Source organism: Erythrolamprus reginae, chromosome 12 (genome assembly GCF_031021105.1).
Source record: "Erythrolamprus reginae isolate rEryReg1 chromosome 12, rEryReg1.hap1, whole genome shotgun sequence".
Lineage (NCBI taxonomy): Eukaryota > Metazoa > Chordata > Lepidosauria > Squamata > Dipsadidae > Erythrolamprus > Erythrolamprus reginae.
This window is the reverse complement of record NC_091961.1, coordinates 8,243,381-8,266,815: the sequence shown is the minus strand read 5'-3', so window position 1 is coordinate 8,266,815 and position 23,435 is coordinate 8,243,381. Positions and strand designations below refer to the sequence as shown.

The 23,435-nt window shown below is 43.7% G+C and overlaps 1 protein-coding gene across 2 annotated transcripts in view; it reads right to left on the bottom strand.

The window, feature by feature from the left end:
• DOCK5 (dedicator of cytokinesis 5) overlaps window positions 1-22,904 on the bottom strand; it is a 201,407-nt gene extending 178,503 nt beyond the window's left edge. For both annotated transcript variants that reach the window (XM_070765694.1, XM_070765696.1), the window contains exon 1: window positions 22,593-22,904. In XM_070765694.1, the coding sequence (XP_070621795.1) occupies window positions 22,593-22,635 (43 nt within the window). In that variant the 5' untranslated portion in view covers window positions 22,636-22,904. The remainder of the gene's footprint in view (window positions 1-22,592) is intronic.
• Window positions 22,905-23,435: the final 531 nt, after the last annotated feature.

Here is a 23,435-nt window from a genome sequence, read left to right as displayed (position 1 = left end):
AGTAAAACAAGGACCCAGATTGTTGGAAGCAACATGCCAATGTTCTAAACAGCTCAGACGGTGCTATAAAGCACTATAGCGGTCCCCAAACTACGGCCTGCGGGATGGATGCGGCCTGCTGAGGCCATTTATCCGGCCCGCGGCAGCGTACGAGATTTTACCGATCTATATACTAAGCTCCCGAACCTCCCGTCCACTCTGCTGCTAAGCGTCTGGCGGCGGCAAGGAGGAGGAGGAAAGCCAGGGGGCAAGGAGGAAAGCTGGCCTGCAATTGGAGAGTGAGAGAGAGAAAAAAGAGGAAGAGAAAAATGAGAGAATGATGGAGGGAAAGAACAAGGGAGATGAAAGTGAAACATGAGAGAGAAGGAAAAAAACGGAGAGGGAAGAGAGAAGTGGAGAGGAAGGAGGGAAGGAAGGAAGGAGAAATGGAGGGAGTTTGTTGATTTAAGTTTAAATTTACTTGTTAATAAAGAAGTATAAATTACTTAACTACTTCTTCTTTATTTTAAATATTGTATTTGTTCCCATTTTGTTTTTTACTTTAAAATAAGGTATGTGCAGTGTGCAAAGGGATTTGTTCGTAGGGTTTTTTAATAGTCCAGCCCTCCACCAGTCCGAGGGACAGTGAACTGGCCCCCTGTGAGAAAGGTTTGGGGACCCCTGGAGTAGTATATAAGTCTAAGTGCTCTTGGTATTGTTTATATCAAAAACAATAAAGGGTGGATGAAAAATCTAAATCAATGAATTAAATAAAGGAGGCCGAAGGAGCGAGAGAGGAGAAGCTGTCCTAGCTAGAATATTTAATGTCTGGAAGAGAAGAAGAAACTTTGCCGCAAGTCATGAAAACAAAATATAGAGCAAAGCTATGGTTGGAGCTGCTTCTTTTGTGGGAACCACCCAGATAATTATACCGTAACGTCCAGGGTTCCAATTTAATTGTAGCTATACTCTGCTGTTTGCCTTACCATAAGGGCATCTCCACTCTCTTTCCATTTACTCTTACCAAGCAAATACTCACTGATTTAAGATAAGAAAACTTCTAAGCTCATTACATAGGCCAGTGTTGGCGAAGCTTTTCAGCATTGGGGGGGGCTAACCAGGGGCGGTTTCCCGTTTTCACCGCTACCAATGTGCTGTGTGCACAACTTCAGGTATTATTATTATTATTATTATTATTATTATTATTATTATTATTATTATTAATTAGATTTGTATACCACCCCTCTCCTGAGACCCGGAGCGGCTCACAACACAAAACACGGTACAAATCTAACAATAAAAAGCAATTTAAAACCCTTAGTATAAAAAAACCAATCATACATATACTGTAACAGAACAACATGTAAACTGTAGGTTCAGTTTACATGTCAAAGAAGATGAGCTCATCATCTTTTATTCCATGCACAAAACCCCTTCTGAGCTCTTTAAGGCAGTGTTGGATAACAACCACCAATGCAGTTGAAGGCAACATGTGGTTTGGAGAACCCAAGAAAGCTCAAACACAACTTAAGGATCCGTCTTCCCGCCATGTGTGGCCACCTCCCCCCTTGTACCTCAAGGCAACGCCTTTGTTCTACCTCATCAATTTACAGCCATTGCAAATTGCATCATTTAACATGTCACGGCATAACTTCTTGAAGAGTGTTTGCTTTTTCGTTCTTGCTCCAAAAAATAAGAGATTTTTGTTTCAGACAAGCCTCTAAGCACAGTGGCAGTTCCAAATTGGATTCTCCGCTTATAAACTAGCAATTATAAATTGCTTCATTGCCATTAGAATATGCACAAATTATACTCTTAAGAAAAATTACCTCCAATTTAAAAACCATCAAGCTAAAACAGTCTGAAGATAGAGGAGCTGTTGTCCATGAACCAAAATCAAAATTATCTTCCAAGTCAAGAGTTGTGAACGATAATATTAGAAGAATTAATGACTTCCAGGAAGGCGTTATTATTTCAGAATTTCAAGGATGGGAATTATATTGAGAGGTCTCTGGGCAGCAAACCACTCCTATATATTATTTACTCTTGCTGTGGTTGAAGAGTCTATTACTGTAGATTCTAGATTTAAAGGCAGGCTTCCAATTAAATTCTTTTGTTTTCTTTCTGCCTGATACTTCATTGGAACCATCTCCATCCGGAGTATTTTATCCATCTCCATCCAGTATTTTATCCATCTCCATCCAGCGTATCCATTTTTGTTTTTAAGTAAACAGAATAAGCAAATTACAAAGCTGGGAAAAATTCTGTCTTACAACCAGAAATGGCATTACTATGGGATAAGGATCATCACTAGTAATTTGTAAAATATTAGGACCATGTTGGAGTACCATGAACCACTTTGAACCCAGAAGGGCCCGAGCAGAATGTCCTGGGAGAAATTAATTTATTTATTTATTGATTGATTGATTGATTGATTGAATTTGTATGCCGCCCCTCTCCGGAGACTCAGGGCAGCTAACAGCAACAATAAAACAGTGTACAATAGTAATCCAATACTAAAAACGATTACAAACCCATTAATATAAAAACCAAACATAAATACATACATACCATGCATAGAATTGTAAAGGCCTAGGGGGAAAGAGGATCTCAATTCCCCCATGCCTGACGGCAGAGGTGGGTTTTAAGTAGCTTACGAAAGGCAAGGAGGGTGGGGACAATTCTAATCTCTGGGGGGAGTTGGTTCCAGAGGGCCGGGGCCACCACAGAGAAGACTCTTCCCCTGGGTCCCGCCAAGCGACATTGTTTAGTTGACAGGACCTGGAGAAGATCCACTCTGTGGGACCTAACTGGTCGCTGGGATTCGTGCAGCAGAAGGCGGTCCCGGAGATAATCTGGTCCGGTGCCATGAAGGGCTTTATAGGTGATGACCAACACTTTGAATTGTGACCGGAAACTGATCGGCAACCAATGCAGACTGCAGAGTGTTGGTGTAACATGGGCATATTTGGGAAAGCCCATGATTGCTCTCGCAGCTGCATTCTGCACGATCTGAAGTTTCCAAACACTCTTCAAAGGTAGCCCCATGTAGAGAGCATTACAGTAGTCGAGCCTCGAGGTGATGAGGGCATGAGTGACTGTGAGCAGTGACTTCCGGTCCAAGTAGGGTCACAACTGGTGCACAAGAAATGTCCTGGGAGAAATGAATAGTGCTCCAGAATTCTACATTTAAAACTCATTCACAGTTTTTATAAATGAGTCTTGATTTCTTTCTATAACTTATGGGTTGTTTGTTTGTTTGTTTTTAAATAGATTTTGTTTATTTGTTTGTTTATTGGATTACTTTTCCTCAGATTCAGGGTGGTTCACATCAAGAAAAAAGTACAACATCTAGAAATCTAAATCTTAAAACATCCTAAGACCCCAATTTCTTAAAACCCGTCACTCACATTCACCCCATCATACATACTGCTCAAAAACATAAAGGGAACACTCAAAGAACACATCCTAGATCTGAATGAATGAAATAATCTCATTGAATCCTTTGTTCTGTACAAAGTTGAATGTGCACAACAGCATGTGAAATTGATTGTCAATCAGCGTTGCTTCCTAAGTGGATGGTTTGATTTCACAGAAGTTTGATTCACCTGGAGTTATATTGTGTTGTTTAAGTGTTCTATTCATTTTTCTGAGCAGTGTATATTTGTATTTGTATTTAATTGATTTGTATGCCGCCCTTCTCCAAAGACTCGGGGTGGCTAACAACAATATAAAAAGACAATGTAAACAAATCTAATATTAACAATAATCTAAAAAACCGCAATTTAAATAACCACTCATACATACAAGTATACCATGTATAAATTCTATAAGCCTAGGGGGAAGGGAGATTTCAATTCCCCCATGCCTGACGACAGACGTGGGTTTTAAGGAGCTTTCGAAAGGCAAGGAGGGTGGGGGCAACTCTGATATCTGGGGGGGAGCTGGTTCCAGAGGGTCGGGGCCGCCACAGAGAAGGCTCTTCTCCTGGGTCCCACCAAACGACATTGCTTAGTCGATGGGACCCGGAGAAGGCCAACTCTGTGGGACCTAACCGGTTGCTGGGATTCGTGCAGCAGAAGGCAGTCCCAGAGATATAAATTCATTCATTCATATAAATTCAATGCAAGTAGTCCTTGAGTTCCAACAGTTTGTTTAGTGCCCGTTTAAAGTTAAAGTTACAATGGCCACGTATGACCAATGTCACGTGGTTTACACTTGGATGTTCAGCAACTGGTTCATATTTATGATGGTTGCATTGTCCTAGAGCCATATGCGATCACCTTTTGTGACCTCCTGACAAGTAAATGCATGGAGAAACCAGATTCACCTAACTTAACAATTGAAGTGATTCACATAACCAACGTGGCAGGAAAAGACATAGAATGGGGCAAAACTCACTTAACACAACACCCTAGAGCAGTGTTTTTCAACCAGTGTGCCGCGGCACACTAGTGTGCCGTGAGACATGGTCAGGTGTGCCGCGAAGCTCAGAGAGAGAAAGAAAGCAAGAGAGAGAGAAAGAAAGAGAGAGAGAGAAAGCAAGAGAGAAAAAAAGCAAGAGAGAAAGCAAGAGAGAGAGAGAAAGAAAACAAGAGAGAGAGAAAGAAAGAAAGAGAGAGAGAGAAAGCAAGAGAGAAAAAAAGCAAGAGAGAAAGCAAGAGAGAGAGAGAAAGAAAACAAGAGAGAGAGAAAGAAAGAAAGAGAGAGAGAGAAAGCAAGAGAGAAAAAAAGCAAGAGAGAAAACAAGAGAGAGAGAGAAAGAAAAAAAGAGAGAGAGAGAGAAAGAAAGAAAGAGAGAGAGAAAGCAAGAGAGAAAAAAAGCAAGAGAGAAAGCAAGAGAGAGAGAGAAAGAAAACAAGAGAGAGAGAAAGAAAACGAGAGAGAAAGAAAGAGAAAGAGAAAGAAACAAAGCAAGAAAGAGAAAAAGAAACAAAGAGAGAGAGAAAAGCAAGAGAGAAAGAAAGCAAGAAAGAGAAAGAGAGAGAGAAAGGGGGAGAGAGAAAGAGAGGGAGGTACGGAGGGAGAGAGAAAGAGAGCAAAAAAGAGGAAGGAAGGGAGAAAGAAAGGGATGGAGAGAGAGAAAAAAGAAAGGGAGAGAAAGAGGGAGGGAGAGAGAAATAGAGCAAAAGGGAGGAAGAGAGATTTTTTTTGTCCAAACTCCCCCACTCCCCCGCTCAATGTGCCCCGTGGTTTTGTAAATGTAAAAAATGTGCAGCGGCTCAAAAAAAGTTGAAAATCGCTGCCCTAGAGGACAGGTTCAAAATACAGAAAGTCCTAGACACACTAACAACATGAAGTTCAACGTCGACAAGAGCAAAGTCCTTCACCTTGGTAAAAAAAAACCTAGACACACGTACAGCCTGGGAGAAACCCCACTTAGCAGTAGTGACTGCGAAAGAGATCTTGGAGTCTTGGTGGATAATCAAGTAAACATGAGCCAGCAATGTGCAGCAGCGGCCAAAAAAGCCAACACCATCCTGAACTGTATCAACAGAGGGATACACTCCAAGACCAGGGAAGTATTAATACCACTCTACTATGCCCTGGTCAGACCACATCTGGAGTACTGAATCCAGTTCTGGTCACCACACTTCAAAAGAGACACTGAAACTCTGGAGAAGGCGCAGAAAAGAGCAACCAAAATGATTAGGGGACTTGAAACCAAGACTTACGAAGAGAGATTGCGGGAACTGGGCATGGATAGCCTAGAGAAAAGGAGGGCCAGGGGGGACATGATAGCTGTATACAGGTATATGAGGGGTTGCCATAGAGAGGAGGGGGCCACTCTATTCTCTAGAGCACCAGAGGGTCGGACGAGGAACAATGGCTGGAAGCTGACCAAGGAGAGATTCAACCTAGAAGTAAGGAAGAACTTACTGACGGTCAGAGCAATCAACCAGTGGAACAACCTGCCTGCGGAGGTGGTGAACTCCCCAACTCTGGACACTTTCAAGAGGAGATTGGACTGCCACCTGGCTGGGGTGCTTTAGGATTCCTGCTCAGGCAGGGGGTTGGACTTGATGACCTGCATGGTCCCTTTCAACTCTAACAATAAATAAATAAAATAAATAAATAAATTTCACACAGCATTTTGGGCTCAATTATGGTTGTTAAGTCACAAACCACCTCAAGAGTTTAGTCACCACATGACTTTTCACTTTTGCTCTGTTATTTATTTATATTATTTATTTATTCATTTGTCCAATACAAAAATAAATAGGAAGAAAATAGACATGTTATAATATATATAAGGGTAAAAGTGAACTTAGAGGAGAAGATATATGAAAGGAAGAGAATATATATCATAGGTGAAAGAAAGGAAAGACAATTGGACAGGGGACGAAAGGCACACCAGTGCACTTATGTACGCCCCTTACTGGCCTCTTAGGAACCTGGAGAGGTCAATCGTGGAGCGTCTAAGGGAGAAATGTTGGGGGTTAGGGGTTGACACAATTGAGTCTGGTAATGAGTTCCATGCTTCGATAATTCGATTGTTGAAATCATATTTTTTACAGTCAAGTTTGGAGCGGTTCGTATTAAGTTTGAATCTGTTGCGTGCTCTTGTGTTGTTGCGGTTGAAGCTGAAGTAGTCATTGACCGGTAGGACATTGCAGCATATGATCTTGTGGGCAATACTCAAATCGTGTTTTAGGCGCCGTAGTTCTAGGCTTTCTAGGCCCAGGATTGTTAGTCTATTTTGGTAGGGTATTCTGTTTCGAGTGGAGGAGCGAAGGGCTCTTCTGGTGAAATATCTTTGGACATTTTCAAGGGTGTTGGGTTATCTTTCTTCCAAAGATATTCCAAATATTCCAATTTACCTGAAATATTTTCCAACTCGTGCCTTCAGGGAATCACAGGGGTAGAAGGACCTTGGAGATCGTCCAATCCAACCTCCTGCCCAAGGCGGGATACTTCAGCTCCAAGAGCATCTGACTGTACCGACAATATTAATTAAAACTGAAAAAGCCATACAGGAAAGCCTGCTCATCAATGAGTCACCGGAAGACAGAAACTAATTTGAAGGTGTGCAGATTAAATATGGTTTTTCTTTCCATTTAGTAGATAAGGCGGCAAGATATCTTCACGTATACACTGCAAATAATATTTAGAACTGATAACCAGGCAACACAATTTACTGAATCAACATACACTCAGAGAAAGTGAAGAACTATGCTGTTCATCCATATCGACTTGGGTCAGTGATGGCGAACCTTTTTTGGTTCAAGTGCCAAAAGGGATTGTATGTATGTGTGTATGGGCACGCTAGAGCACACACAAGTGTTCACACCCATTCCCTCCCCCCATGCACATGTGCATCCCCCTGCCCCTGGCAATGCGCACAATCCCCCCCCCCTCCCGCAATCCCTGTGCATGCACACAGGCCTCACTGAAGCTTGGGAGGGTGAAAACTGTGGCTATTTGGTGGGTTAACTTCTATGTGCTCAATACTCTCTATGACAAGTAGCTGGGCCCAACATATGTCCAGTCAACGAAGCAGTGGAAGTGATGCACCGGTGCCTGGAGGCTGTTGGGGTCTGGATGGGTGTCAACAGACTCAAACTCAACCCGGATAAGACGGAGTGGCTGTGGGTTCTGCCTCCCAAGGACAATTCCATCTGTCCGTCCATAACCCTGGGGGGGAAATTATTGACCCCCCCCAGAGAGGGTCCGCAACTTGGGCGTCCTCCTCGATCCACAGCTCACATTAGAGAATCATATTTCAGCTGTGGGGAGGGGGACGTTTGTCCAGGTTCGCCTGGTGCACCAGTTGCGGCCCTATTTGGACCGGGACTCACTGCTCACAGTCACTCATGCCCTCATCACCTCGAGATTCGACTACTGTAATGCTCTCTACCTTTGAAAAGTGTTCAGAAACTTCAGATCGTGCAGAATGCAGCTGCGAGAGCAATCATGGGCTTCCCTAAATATGCCCATGTCACACCAACACTCCGCAGTCTGCACTGGTTGCCGATAGGTTCCGGTCACAATTCAAAGTGTTGGTTATGACCTATAAAGCCCTTCATGGCACCGGACCAGAATATCTCCAGGACCGTCTTCTGCCGCACGAATCCCAGCGACCAGTTAGGTCCCACAGAATTGGCCTTCTCCGGGTCCCGTCGACTAAACAATGTCATTTGGCGGGACCCAGGGGAACAGCCTTCTCTGTGGCGGCCCCGACCCTCTGGAACCAACTCCCCCCTGATATCAGAGTTGCCCCCACCCTCCTTGCCTTTCGTAAGCTCCTTAAAACCGACCTCTGTCGTCAGGCATGGGGGAACTGAGATATTCCCTTCCCCCTAGGCTTATAAAATTTATGCATGGTATGTCTGTATGTATGATTGGTTTCTTGAATTGGGGTTTTTTACATTACTTTTAATATTAGATTTGTTCATATTGTCTTTTTACTGTTGTTAGCCGCCCCGAGTCTACAAAGAGGGGCGGCATACAAACCAATCAATCAATCAATCAATCAATGTGTGTATGTGTACGCTAGACCACACACAAGTGCTCACACCCATTCCCTCCCCCCATGCACATGTGCATCTCCCTGCCCCTGGGAATGCACAAAATTCTCCCCCCCCCCCCCCGGAATCCATGTGCATGCACACAGGCCTCACTGAAGCTTGGGAGGGTGAAAACTGTGGCTACTTGGTGGGTTAACTTCTATGTGCTCAATACTCTCTATGCCCAATAGGTTATGGGCCAAGTAGCTGTGCCCAACATATGGGATTGTTAAAAGCAGATGATGATACACGTTCATATTGCAGGGTCCAATCTGGGTTGGCCCCTGGGACCACAAGTTTTGCCTCTGCACTGGAGCCAATCTTTAGGGAACTTCTGAAGATGGGCTCCAGAGGTTTTCTGAAGATGGGCTTCAGCACGAAACTTGGAAGACAAAATCTCTGGTCCTGCTAACTCACTCAAATTGGACCCTACAACATTATCCTGGGACCTTTATTCTCCTAGTTCATCTTCCTCAACAACAGAAGTTGGCAGTTGTATAACTGCATACGTCGCACTAAAAAATGTCAACCAAGGTCTTGTGTCACCATGGTAGGGGAAAAAAGGGGATTTTCCACTTGTTTCTCCCATTGGGGGAAGTAGATTAAATGGTAATGGAAGCTTAATAAACTTCCCTTCTTTTTTTAAGTTTATCATCAAAACTAGAAGAATACACAAAGCAGCTCAGAGTAGCTCTTCCTGTCTGCTCACAATTTCAAAAAACAGCATGTAATCTTTTAAACTTTCCTCCTGTATCTTATGTGGGCAAGTACTTAGGTACTTCACTTTTTCCCTAAGGGACCATGAGTTTCCATGGAAAATTCCCTATTTAGTCACCCAACTTAAAATGATGGAGAATACACCCTGAGAAGTAACACACTTCCAATATAACCGAAGAATCTCTACATTTATTGTACACATACTAGCAAGGCTTAAATGACCTTGTAGTTTAGTATCCTCGAGATTCGACTACTGCAACGCTCTCTACATGGGGCTACCTCTAAAAAGTGTTCGGAAACTTCAGATCATGCAAAATGCGGCCGCGAGAGCTATCGTGGAGCGCCCACGTCTCGGCAACACTCTGCGTCCTGCACTGGTTGCCGATCAGTTTCCGGTCATAATTCAAAGTGTTGGTAATGACCTATAAAGCCCTACATGGCATTGGGCCAGAATACCTCTGGGACCGTCTTTTGCCGCATGAATTTCAGTGTCCGATAAGGTCCCACAGAGTCGGCCTGCTCCAGGTCCCGTCGACTAAACAATGTCATCTGGCAGGACCCAGGGGAAGAGCCTTCTCTGTGGCGGCCCCGGCCCTCTGGAATCAACAACCCCCCCAGAGATTAGAACCGCCCCCACCCTCCTTGCCTTTCATAAGCTACTCAAAACCCACCTATATCGCCAGGCATGGGGTAATTGATTTGCCCCTAGGCTATGCTAAGGCTATGGTAGAATTGTGTATTTGTCTTCACGTGTTGTACAATTAGTCAATTCCATTAATCCAGGATATAGTTTATCTACTGGACAACAATACAAGCTATGCCAGTCAATTTTCTTCCTTTTCGTCTAGTGCAATGATGGGGAACCTTTTTTCCCTTGGGTGCCGAAAGAGTGTGCGTGCATATTATCGCACATGCGTGAGTGTCCACACCCATAATTCAATGCCCAGGGAGGGCGAAAACAGCTTCCCCCACACCCTGGAGGCCCTCTGGAGGTTGGAAACGGACTGTTTCTCAATTTCTGGTGGGCGCAGTAGGCTCGTATTTTGCCCACCCCAGGCTCCAAGGGCTTCCCTGTGACTTTTCTCTCGCAGAGGATCTGTGGAAGCCAAAAACTCCCTCCCAGAGCCTCTGTGCAAACCAAAAATGAGCTAGCCGGCACACAAATGTATGTTAGAGCTTAGCTATGACAACAGCTCACGTGCCAGCTATTCCCCTGGGGCCCGCCAACCGACATCGTTTTGTTGATGGGACCCGGAGAAGGCCCACTCTGTGGGACCTAATCGGTCGCTGGGATTCGTGCGGCAGGAGGCGGTCTCGGAGGTATTCTGGTCCAATGTTATGAAGGGCTTTAAAGGTCATAACCAACACTTTGAATTGTGACCGGAAATTGATCGGCAGCCAGTGCAGACTGCGGAGTGATGGCGAAACATGGGCATACCTAGGTAAGCCCATGACTGCTCTCGCAGCTGCATTCTGCACGATCTGAAGTTTCCGAACACTTTTCAAAGGTAGCCCCATGTAGAAAGCGTTACAGTAGTCGAACCTCGAGGTGATGAGGGCATGAGTTTATTTGTTTGTATTTATTTATTTAATTATTTGTTTGTTTATTTATTAGTTTGTTTGTTTGTTTGTTTGTTTGTTTGTTTGGTTGGTTGGTTGGTTGGTTGGTTGGTTGGTTGATTTCTATGCCGTCCTTCTCAATCGACCCAAGGTGGTTGTGTATATATGTGAATTATATATATAATTCACTATTCTACTGATATTTATATACGCCATATAGTATTGTATTATTGGATTGTCACATTTTGTTTCATCACTGTTGTTAGCTGCCCCGAGTCCTCGGAGAGGGGCGGCATACAAATCCAATAAATAAATAAAGGATATAAATAATACTTCAGTTGTACTGTATCTCAGAATAAGGGGTGTGCATAAGCACACCATTGTGTCTACCATCCCTGCCCTACTGTCCTTCTTCTTTTATCTGTTATCTAATGCATGGCTGACGAAATAAATAAATAAATAAATAAGCAAGTAAGTAAATAAGTAAGTAAGTAAGTAAGTAAATAAATAAATAAGTAAATAAATAAGTAAGTAAGTAAATAAATAAGTAAGTAGATAGATAGATAGATAGATAGATAGATAGATAGATAGATAGATAGATAGATAGATAGATAGATAAAAAATAAAAAATAAAAAAATGTATAAATACACTGTTTCGTGTTCTTACAGTAGTTTCAGTTGATGATTTAAATATTATAAAAGGGTTCCTCTTTTTTTCAAAGTTCCTTATCTTAAGTTCCCATTTAGTATTCATTGAAAATCAATGGAACTTCAATGAGCCGTGACTAATTTACCACACTGATCTCAATGTGTTTGCCGTAAGCATGATCCTGACTCAAACCCTATGATTCAATTGGTCCCACATTTCACAACCGGGGAGAAATAATTCATATTTTTAAACATGGTAACAGATATATATATATATTTATATATTTATATTTTTATTGATTTTTATAATATAAAACACACACACAACATATAACATATAACATGTGCTTAGTGATCCCACCACCAGACAATCAATCATACCCCACCACCAGTTGGGGGTATTTCTTGTATAAATCATTTAAACCTAAGAGTGAAATATTTCTTTTCAGACACACACACGTTTGAAAATTCAAAACAATGTTCTTTATAATGAAAAGTCACTTAAACCAAGCCCTCTTTTGGTATAGCAAAGAGCACTTGTCTCCAAACAAACTGGTAATTTGTACAAGTCCCTTATCAGTTCTGTGATACTTAGCTTGCAGCTGTGAGGCAATTCACAGTCCTTCTTCTTTCACAAAGTGAAACACACTTTGCTCTGGTTTAGTTTCAAAGCGGGGGAAAATCAGCACACAAAAAGTCAAAGTCAGCAAAGCAGTCACGAAACACAACGATCAGATAATCCTCCACAATGGCCAAACCCACAGGCTGCTATTTATAGCAGCCTCACTAATGACCACAGCCCCACCCAACCACAGGTGGCCTCATTTTCTTTGATAATAATCTCTCAGTTGTTGCTGCCTATGAATCGCTCTCCACATGCATGGCTGTATCATTAACTCTTGTTCTGAATCCAAGGAGGAGAGAGATCATTGATCTCCTTCTGAGCTGTCTGCCACACTCTTCTCCTCCCTGTCACTCATGTCTTCTTGGTCAGAGGAGCCTTCATCAGCAGATTCCACCGGGGGCAAAACAGGCCTGCAGCATGTAGATGTCTCCCCCACATCCACAGTCCTTGGGGCAGGAGCTGGGCCAGAGCTAACAACATATATATATATTAAAATGTAACATCCATAGTATTTCCGAGCCAAGACTAGACGTGGGTTCCTCCTAATTTACACAGGTTCGATAGATCCAGCAGTAAATATGTGGTGACATCACAGAGCAAGATCTGAGGAGGCCGCCATCTTTGTTTTGAATTTTTGGGCGGATTTTTTGGGAGGATTTTTTTTTTTTGCTTCTGCACATGCACAGGAGCGAAGTTTCTGACACTGTGCATGGGCTGACATCTTGTTTTCAAGGACTTTTTCTTTTGGGCCTTGTTTTTTAGCACTGCCCATGCGTGCCCGCACAGCATGGCTACATGGCATGCAATGCATGCTGAGCCACAGGCCGCAAGGCGAAGCGAACTGGCGGTGAGGTAAGTTAGAACTCACCTGTGGGCAAGACTAATGGCCGTCTGGAATCAGCTCCCTCCAGAGATTCCCACTGCCCCCGACCCTCCTCGCATTTATGTCGCCAGGCCTGAGGCAATAAGATCAAGCCCCCTTCCTCTGTTTACCAGATGTAATGTGTGGTTGGGAATGAACTGGCTGACTGGTTTTATTATATATGGGGTTTTAGTTGTAATTTTTAATTAATTAGGTTTGTTGTGTTGCCTTTGTATCTTGTGATAATAGTAATAGTAATAGTGATGATGATGATGATGATGATGATGATGATGATGATAATAATAATAATAATAATAATAATAATAATAATAGGGAGAGGGACTTCAGAAAAGTTATCTGTTATTCCGCCACCTAAATAAACATCTTTTGTAAAATCAGAAAGTGGAATCCCTACAGACTTCGATGGAGATTTAGGGGAATATTGTCAATATATCCTTATATTTAGGGCTACTATTACTAGCCTGATTTATCAAATCAGGGGGCGAGTATAAGGAAAGTAGAAATCCCATTCCTGCTGCTACTGGTACAATGAGCGTGCACCTTTATTTATTTGTTTGTTTGTTTGCTTGTGTATCTGTCTGTCTGTCTGTCTGTCTGTCTGTCTGTCTGTCTGTCTGTCTGTCTGTCTGTCTGTCTGTCTGTCTGTCTGTCTGTCTATCTATCTATCTATCTATCTATCTATCTTATCTATTTATCAGATTTGTATGCCGCCCCTCTCCAGAGACTCGGAGCGGCTCACGACAGCAAAACAGTACAAATCTAATAGTTAAAAACAATTGAAAACCCTTAATATAAAAACAGTCATACATCTCAAGACTCATTTATAAAAACTGTGAATGAGTTTTAAATGTAGAATTCTGGAGCACTATTCATTTCTCCCAGGACATTCTGCTCGGGCCCTTCTGGGTTCAAAGTGGTTCATGGTACTCCAACATGGTACCAATATTTTACAAATTACTAGTAATGATCCTTATCCCATAGTAATGCCATTTCTGGTTGTAAGACAGAATCAATTTCCCCATGCCTGACGGCAGAGGTGGGTTTTAAGGAGTTTGCTAAAGGCAAGGAGGGTGGGGGCAATCCTAATCTCCGGGGGGAGTTGGTTTCAGAGGGTCGGGGCTGCCAGAGAGAAGGCCCTTCTCCTGGGTCCCACCAAACGACATTGTTTAGTCGACGGGACCTGGAGAAGGCCAACTCTGTGGGACCTAACTGGTCGCTGGGATTCGTGCGGCAGAAAGAGAAGAGAAGAGAAAGAGAAGAGAAGAGAAGGAGAAGAGAAGAGAAAGAGAAAGAGAAGAGAAAGGAAGAGAAAGAGAAGAGAAGAGAAAGAGAAAGAGAAGAGAAGAGAAAAGAAGGACAGAGTTGGAGGGGACCTTGGAGGTCTTCTAGTCCAACCCCCTATTTAGGCAGGAGATCTTACACTAGTTCAGACAAATGGTTATCCAACAACTTCTTAAAAACTTCCAGTGTTGAACTTACAACTTCTGGAGACAAGTTGCTCCACAGATTAATTGTTCTAATTGTCATGAAATTTCTCCTTAGTTCTAAATTGCTTCTCTCCTTGATTAGTTTCCACCCATCGCTTCTTGTCCTACCCTCAGGTGCTTTGGAAAATAGCTTGATTTCTTCTGCTTTGAGGTATGCAAAGGGGACATGCCATCTTGCTCCTTTGCAGCGAAGACAGCACCAGCTCACACACAAGGAGGAAATGCAAGTAGCAGCTCTGTGGGAAAATCCAAGAATTGCAGAAGTGCAAAAGTTTTGCTGGAAACAACAATTCTAATGGGGAATTTCCTAAACAGCTCACCAAAGGCCCAAATCTTCTATGTAACTCCAGTGTATTCTGAGCCAAAAAATCAAAAGAGATTTCCAGAAATATCATTCTAAAATTTTCAGATCAAGGTAATAGTGATAGAACATACAATTTATGTCACTTCTTGAATCAATTGACTAAACTGATTTAACAGGTGAGTATGAAATATTCTCCAGGAAGGGAAATATATACCAGTGCTCTATATAGCGGGATCACAATCTCCCTCTTCCTGCTTGTTATACCTCTAGCTATGCAGCCAAGCATCCTACTTGCTTTTCTTACCGCCCAACCACACTGCTCACCCATTTTGAGACTGTCAGAAATCACTACCCCTAAATCCTTCTCTTCTGAAGTTTTTGCTAACACAGAACTGCCAATACAATACTCAGATTGAGGATTCCTTTTCCCCAAGTGCATTATTTTACATTTGGGAACATTAAACTGCAGTTTCCATTGCTTTGACCATTTATCTAGTAAAGCTAAATCATTTACCATATTACAGAGGCCTCCAGGAATACCAATCAATTCATCCTTGATTGGTTTCCACCCATTGCTTCTTGTCAGGTGCTTTGGAGATTAGTTTGACTCCCTCTTCTGGGTGACAACCCCTAAAATATTGGAACATTGCTACCGTGTCTCTCCTAGTCCTTCTTTACATTAAACTAGACATACCCAGCTCCTGCAAGCATTCTTCATATGTTTTAGCCTCTAGTCCCTTGAAGGTCATCTTCAATTTGATACTATTTGTTTAGAAACTGTTTGAAGTAAGGATGGCGCTGGAAAACAAAGGGACTTTGCAACCAGTCATCACACTTACAACTGTTGCAGCATCCCTGTGGTCACATGATCAATATGCTAAGGTTTTAGGTAGCATCCAAACTATATCAGAGTGCAAGTCAAAGTACTACTCAAAGCACTTTATTGCCGGAGCCATCCTGTCACCTGCACTGGGAAACATGAATCTTGCGTTTCCCACCCAGTTGTAAGTTCACATGCCTAGTCCCCCACCCACAAACTTGTCACATTGCCCACTCAAATTGTGCCAGAGTGGCAAGGCCTCCTTCCACTTCCGCCCAGGTGGTGGGCATAGGATGGCCTTGAACCACTCGAAAGAATGCTTTGTGGCTGCACCTGTCCTCTCGTGAAAATCACCCCTTCCAAGTTCCCATAAATATCAGTCCTTCTATACCCTGTTTCCCCGAAAATAAGACGTACCCCGAAAGTGAGGCATGTCAGAGGTTTTGCAGAATTTGCTAATATAAGGCACCCCCCGAAAATAAGGCGCAGTCAAGTTTACATACGGTACGGTGGAAAAACATACGGTAACATTCAAAGCTGTTCATAGCGGTACCGTAATAATGTGGCGTCCCATGCTGGCCCCTTCCATCGCTTTGTACCGCCCAGTACAGCAGACACAGTCTGCTACTGTCTCACCGCCATTACAGTCTCCACTACAGTGCGTAGACTGCAGTTCCTCTGGTGGCCGGAAGGTGCAATAGCGGGAGTATACGGTTGTACCATATAAGTGCCATTGTTTGTGTGGGTGGGTGCCATACTGACAGGCACCGTACCATAATCAGTGTACCGTACGGTACACTTTCTTTGGGGGTGTCAGCTTTTCTGCCTGTGAATTTGTCTTATTTGATAAATATCAGGCACTCCCCGAAAATAAGACGTAGCACAACTTCTGGAGCAAAAATTAATATAAGACAGTGTCTTATTTTCGGTGAAACACAGTAGATAGTGTGGCAAGCCGTTAATTAATCACCAGCTCCTGCACCAGCTTGACACAATATTCAAGTCAAGCAACATATATTTATGATGCTTGCAACTAGCCGTTTACAATCTTGGTAGACTTTCGACCAGCAAAGTCAATGGGGATGAACTGGATTCCCTTAACAAACATGTGATTTAACAATTAACAATTGTAGTGATTCACTTAACAACCACAGCAAACAACAACAACATCATCTCTGCTTTGATTTTCGCTGTAACCCTTTAAGAGCAAACGCCCGACCTCAGCTATCAAGTGCTGACTTATTATGAAGCTGGATTCAAGCTTCTTTGTTCAGCCCTGTTGTTCCTAAAACCTAAAAACATGAAAAAAGATATTTGGTGGGGGAAATTAGATTAGATTAGATTTACTGGATTTATATGCCGCCCCTCTCCGCAGACTCGGGGCGGCTCACAACAATTCAATTCAATTCAATTCAATTTATTGGATTTATATGCCGCCCCTCTCCGAAAACTCGGGGCGGCTAACAACAGTCATGAACAATATACAGTAAATGGTGTATATTGTGAAGAGCAATACATAGTAACAAATCTAATATTTAAAAATCTAGGTTACAGTTTTAGATTAAAAAGTCCAAAAACAAGAAGAAACCCCAATATATAAAAAGCAACACACAATCGAATCATACACAAAAACTACATGGGCAAAGGGGAGATGTTTCAATTCCCCCATGCCTGACGGCAGAGGTGGGTTTTAAGAAGTTTGCGAAAGGCAAGGAGGGTGGGGGCAATCCTGATCTCTGGGGGGAGCTGGTTCCAGAGAGTCGGAGCCACCACAGAGAAGGTATCTATCTATCTATCTATCTATCTATCTATCTATCTATCTATCTATCTATCTATCTATCTATCTATCTATCTATCTGTTTATTGGATTTGTATGCCGCCCCTCTTCAGAGACTCAGGCGGCTAAGAGCAATAATAAAACAGTGTACAATAACAATCCAATACTAAAAATGATTAAAAACCCATTAATATAAAAAGTCAAACATACATACAGACATACCATGCATAAAATTGTAAAGGCCTAGGGGGAAAGAGCATCTCAATTCCCCCATGCCTGGTGGCAGAGGCGAGTTTTAAGTAGCTTACGAAAGGCAAGGAGGGTGGGGGCAATTCTAATCTCTGGGGGGAGTTGGTTCCAGAGTGCCGGGGCCACCACAGAGAAGGCTCTTCCCCTGGGTCCCGCCAAACGACATTGTTTAGTTGACGAGACCCGGAGAAGGCCAACTCTGTGGGACCTAACCGGTCGCTGGGATTCGTGCGGCAGAAGGCGGTCTCGCAGGTATCCTGGTCCGATGCCATGAAGGGCTTTATAGGTCATAACCAACACTTTGAATTGTGACCGGAAACTGATCGGCAGCCAATGCAGACTGCGGAGTGTTGGAGTAACATGAGCATATTTAGGGAAGCCCATAATAGCTCTCGCAGCTGCATTTTGCACGATCTGAAGTTTCCGAACACTTTTCAAAGGTAGCCCCATGTAGAGAGCATTACAGTAGTCGAGCCTCGAGGTGATGAGGGCATGAAATATTTGGTTTCAGGCCTATTGATGGTTTTCAATGGAATGATTACACAACGTGTGAATCAAAGAGCTCCCTGACATTGCAGAAAGTTCAGTCATCCATGAGTAGCTGCTCCTGGCTTGGAAACTGCTCCTAAGGCTCAGGATCTTTTATCCGAGGAAAGAATTAGAAGGTGACAAACAAACCTTCTTCCGCTTTGCCCAGTTGCCTTAATTTGCTGCCTACCTTGATTTCCAAGCCACCGGCTCTCAGGAGAAAAAAGACAGATGCAATAAAGTTTAAACATGATGGCGAAAGAAAAATAGAAAGAGGAGGAGGAGGCGTTTCCAGGTCTTGTTTGGGCTAAAAGTGACCCTGAGTTCTGGGAAAACACAAGATAACTACGGCTCATCGGACTAGATCCAGGAACTGCATACAAAACACTCGATAAGGTGGGGCGGGAGGAAAAAAAGTCTTCTAAGGAGAATTTTACTGACAGTCAAAGCAAATACAGTGGAATGGCTTGCCTTCAGAAGTTGTGGGTGAGCCAACACTGGTGGCTTTGAAGAAGGGACTCAACCGCCATTTGTCTGAAAACCAACACAGTTCATAGAAACATAGAAGATTGACGGCAGAAAAAGACCTCATGGTCCATCTAGTCTGCCCTTATACTATATTTTATCTTAGGATGGATCTATGTTTATCCCAGGCATGTTTAAATTCAGTTACTGTGGATTTACCAACCACATCTGCTGGAGGTTTGTTCCAAGGATCTACTGCTCTTTCAGTAAAGTAATATTTAATAGTTCTAGGCTGCATCAACAGACGGATAGAATCAAGATCACTTAAAGTGTTAATACCACTTTATAAGGACTTGGTAAGGCCACACTTGGAGTACTGCATTCAGTTCTGGTCGCCACGATGCTAAAAGGATGTTGAGACTCTAGAAAAAGTGCAGAGAAGAGCGACAAAGATGATTAGGGGACTGGAGGCTAAAGCACATAAAGAACGGTTGAAGGACCAGGAGAGACATGATAGCAGTATCTCAGGGGTTGCCACAAAGAAGAAGGAGTCAACCTATTCTCCAAAGCGCCTGAGGGTAGAAGAAGAAGCAATGGGTAGAAGCTGAACAAGGAGAGAAGCAACTTAGAACTAAGAGAAATTTCCTGACAGTTAGAACAATAAATCAGTGGAACAGCTTGCCTCCAGAAGTTGTGAATGCTCCAACACTGGAAGTTTTTCATAATTCACTACTGAACTCTGTAGTATCATCTCCTAACCCCCAACACTTTACTCTTAGGCTATCCATGGTTGACCTCACCAAGTTCTTAAGAGGTCAGTAAGGGGTGTACATAAGTGCACGAGAGTACCTACCGTCCCCTGTCCTATTCTCTCGCCTATATCTCCTATATCTTCTCTATATCTCCTATATCTATATCTTTTTCTCTATATCTCCTATATCTATATCTTTTTCTGCTATTCTCTCATAGTTATATTTCACTCCTCCATTCCCCCTTTAATACATTCTACCTGATTATATCCTCTATAACCCTCATTGTGTATTATTGTGTATTGGACAAAACAAACAAATAAATAAAAGTAAAGTAGTGTAGGGTTTCCGCCTAAGAAGAGGGTCGGACTAGAAGACCTCCAAGGTCCCTTCCAACTATGTTGTTATTTATTTATTTATTGGATTTGTATGCCGGCCCTCTCCGTAGACTCGGGGCGGCTAACAACAGTAATAAAAAACAGCATGTAAATCCAATACTAAAACAACTAAAAAAACCTTATTGTAAAACCAAACATACATACAAACAAACATACCATGCATAAATTGTAAAGGCCTAGGGGGAAAGAATATCTCAGTTCTCCCATGCCTGACGGCAGAAGTGGGTTTTAAGGAGCTTACGAAAGGTGAGGAGGGTGGGGACAATTCTAATCTCTGGGGGGAGTTGGTTCCAGAAGGCCGGGGCCACCACAGAGAAGGCTCTTCCCCTGGGCTCTGCCAAATGACATTGTTTAGTTGACGGGACCCGGAGAAGGCCCACTCTGTGGGACCTAACTGGCCGCTGGGATTCGTGCGGCAGAAGGTGGTCCCGGAGATAATCTGGTCCGGTGCCATGAAGGGCTTTATAGGTCATAACCAACACTTTGAATTGTGACCGGAAACTGATCGGCAACCAATGCAGACTGCGGAGTGTTGGTGTTATTATCTCAAGGTTCCTTCCAACTCTTGTTAATCTGCTAAAATAGCTTATGGAGAAAGACTGAGTGTTTAAATTCTAATGGACTGGTTGACATGGCAAGATGCATGGCACAACCTTTGGGTCCACAACCTTTCACATCACCTCTCCCCCCCAAACCAGCCCACCTCTGCACTCCCCATTAATTAATCTGATGTAACTATTTACGGCTGAGGCTGACAGCCTTTCAGTGGCTCCCATCAGGCTGTGCCACCTCTGCTGTTGGAGGTTAATTAAGCCATCGAAAACAATATTTCAACCCCCTTGTCCTTTGTTTTCTTTCTTTGCAGCCCCAAAGGTGACTCACAAACTCCCTGGCACTAAACATCCCATGGGGTGGTGGGAAGAAATAAAACAAAACCATCTGGGGGTGGTTCTTCTGCTCTCTGGGCTTGTTTGCTTGCAGATGTTTCATTGCCCCACTAGGTAACATCATCAATATATACGTTGCAATGCATAATGTATCTTTACAATTTATATTTTCTTTTATCTACATCGAGAGTACATGCACCAAAGACAAATTTCCTTGTGTGTCCAATCAAACCTGGCCAATAAAGTATTCTAATTTTAATTCACAGTACAATTATTGGCAAAAAAAAAAAGGCAAAATACACGCCTAGCAAAGCAGATCCACAGAAACAGGGAGGGTGTTTATGATTTACTTTACACAGCACTTCACCGACTTGAAGGATGTTCCCTAGCTTGGAAAATGTGCAAGAAAAGAACCAAGTTCATAGAGCCCCAAGGACCCCTAATTTCAATCCAGAGCTACAAACATTCTCCTCTATGGACAAAACAATCTATATTTTCTCTCTCCAGCCCCCCCCCCCCCCCCAGAGCTATGCAAGAGATAAAAAGGACCTTAAAGTATTGCCCACAAGATCATATGCTGCAACGTCCTACTGGTCAATGACTACTTCAGCTTCAACCGCAACAACACAAGAGCATGCAACAGATTCAAACTTAATATTAACCGCTCCAAACTTGACTGTAAAAAATATGATTTCAACAATCGAGTGATCGAAGCGTGGAACTCATTGCCGGACTCAATAGTGTCAACCCCTAACCCCCAACATTTCTCCCTTAGACTATCCATGATTGACCTCTCCAGGTTCCTAAGAGGTCAATAAGTGCACTAGTGTGCCTTTCGTCCCCTGTCCAATTGTCTTTCCTTTATTTCATATATCACATATATTTTCTTCCTTTCCTATATCTTCTCCTCTATTTTTACATATTATCTTTATATATATTACTTCATGTCTATTCTCTTCCATATGTATTGTGTATTGGACAAATGAATAAATTAATTAATTAATTAATTAAAGGATAAATAAATTAGGCACGGGTGGGTGGATGAACCACTGATTCAAACTCTTCCTCCAACACCCCCACCTACTGGCTGGGGATAATGGGAACAGTGAGTCCTGCCTGTCTGGAAGGTGTTTCGGCCAAAGTTAAGAAAAGAATAGGCTGCAGAAAGGAGGAGTGGATGGAAGAGAGAGAAAAGGAGTTTTTCTTTCCCCCCCCCTGGGAAAAAAAACAAAAACAAAAAAGCAGTGAGGGTGGGGTCTGTTTCCCCCACACACACTGCAAATCGACGGGGATTGGCACCCCAAAGCGGAATCCTTCCGGTGTCCAAACAGCAGAGCGGGAGTGAGAAGTGAACCCTCTTCACAGGCCAAGCAGGAAGAAGGACAGAAAAGGAAGAAAAGCGAGCTGATGGGAGGAAGAAAAGGAGGGGGGGGGAGAAACAGAGAGAGAAAGAGAGGAAAAGAGAGAGAGGAAAAGAGAAAGAAAAGAGAGAGACACACAGAGAGACAGAGTAAGAGAGAGGAAAAGAGAGAGAAAGAGGGGAAGAGAGGAAGAGAAAGAAAGAGAGAGAGAGAGGAAAAGAGAAAGAGAGAAGAGGAAGAGAGAGAAGAGAAAGAGAAAAACGAGAGAAAGAGAGAGGAAAAGAGAGAGATAGGAAGAGAAAGAAAAGAGAGACACACAGAGACAGAGAAAGAGAGTGAGAAAAGAGAAAGAGAGAGGAAAAGAGAGGGGAAGAGAAAGAGAGAAAAAAGAAAGTCAGAGACACAGAGAGAGATAGGGAGAGAGAGAGGAAAAGAGAAGAAAAGAAAGAGGGAGAGAGAAAAAGAGAGAGAAGGGGGGAAGAGACAGAGAGGGGGGAGGAGAGATCCGCCCCGCAGACAATCGGTGGAGTCCATGGGAAAGTTCCGGGCAAAAGGACCCGCATATCCTGCACGTGGGAAAGGGGGAGGCGTGCTGGGTGGGGGGAGAGGGAGAATCTCAGAGCGCCCCCCCCCTCCCCGGGTACTCACCCACGCCATATTTCTCCCGCTTGGTGGGGATCCAGCGAGCCATGCCGGGGCTGGGCTGGAAGGGGGAGCCTCGCCCCTGCTGCTCCTGCTGCTGCTGCTGGCCGAGCCCGGGCTCCACACTTCAGCCTCCGCCGGCTTCGGTAGCCTCCAGCTCGCCTGCCATCGCCGGGGTTTGGAAGCCGGTTCCTGGCTGGCTGGGTGGCTCGGTCCGCCCGCCTGCTGCTGCGCCTTCCTCCTTTCTCTCGCTCGCTCTGCCCAAGTTGATTCTCCAGCCGCCGCCGTCGCCGCCGCCCGGGCAGCTTTGGGAAGTCCAACGGGCCCGCCTTCTTCCACCGAGGGCAGCGAGACGAGCAAAGGGCGGGCGCTCTCCGCCTCTGCCGGGCGGGCGGGCGGGCGGGATCACCTGCTCCGGCGGCCTCTCGCTCTTCCCCTGCCCGGCCTGGGAAGGGAACTCGGCCGCCCAGGACGCCGCCGCCGCCGCCGCCGCCGCCGCCGCCGCCTTCGTGGGTCCGCAACCAGCTCCGGACGTTAATGCGAGGCGGAGGCTGCGGAGTTGCCTTGGCAGAAGTCAGCGGGCTCGCTCTCTTTCTCTTCCTCCCTCGCTTTCCTCTCTCTTTCTCTCTCCCTATTTCTTTCTCTCTCTCCCTTCGTCTCTCTTTTTTCTCTCTTTCTCTCTCTCTTCCTCCCTTTCGCTCTCTCGTTCTCTCTCTCTCTATATATATATGCGTGTGTGTACTTAAGGATGCCTTCTTGGGGTTCCCTTTCCCAACATTTGTTTGTTTGTTTGTTTATTGATTTATTATTATTATTATTATTATTATTATTATTATTATTATATAAATA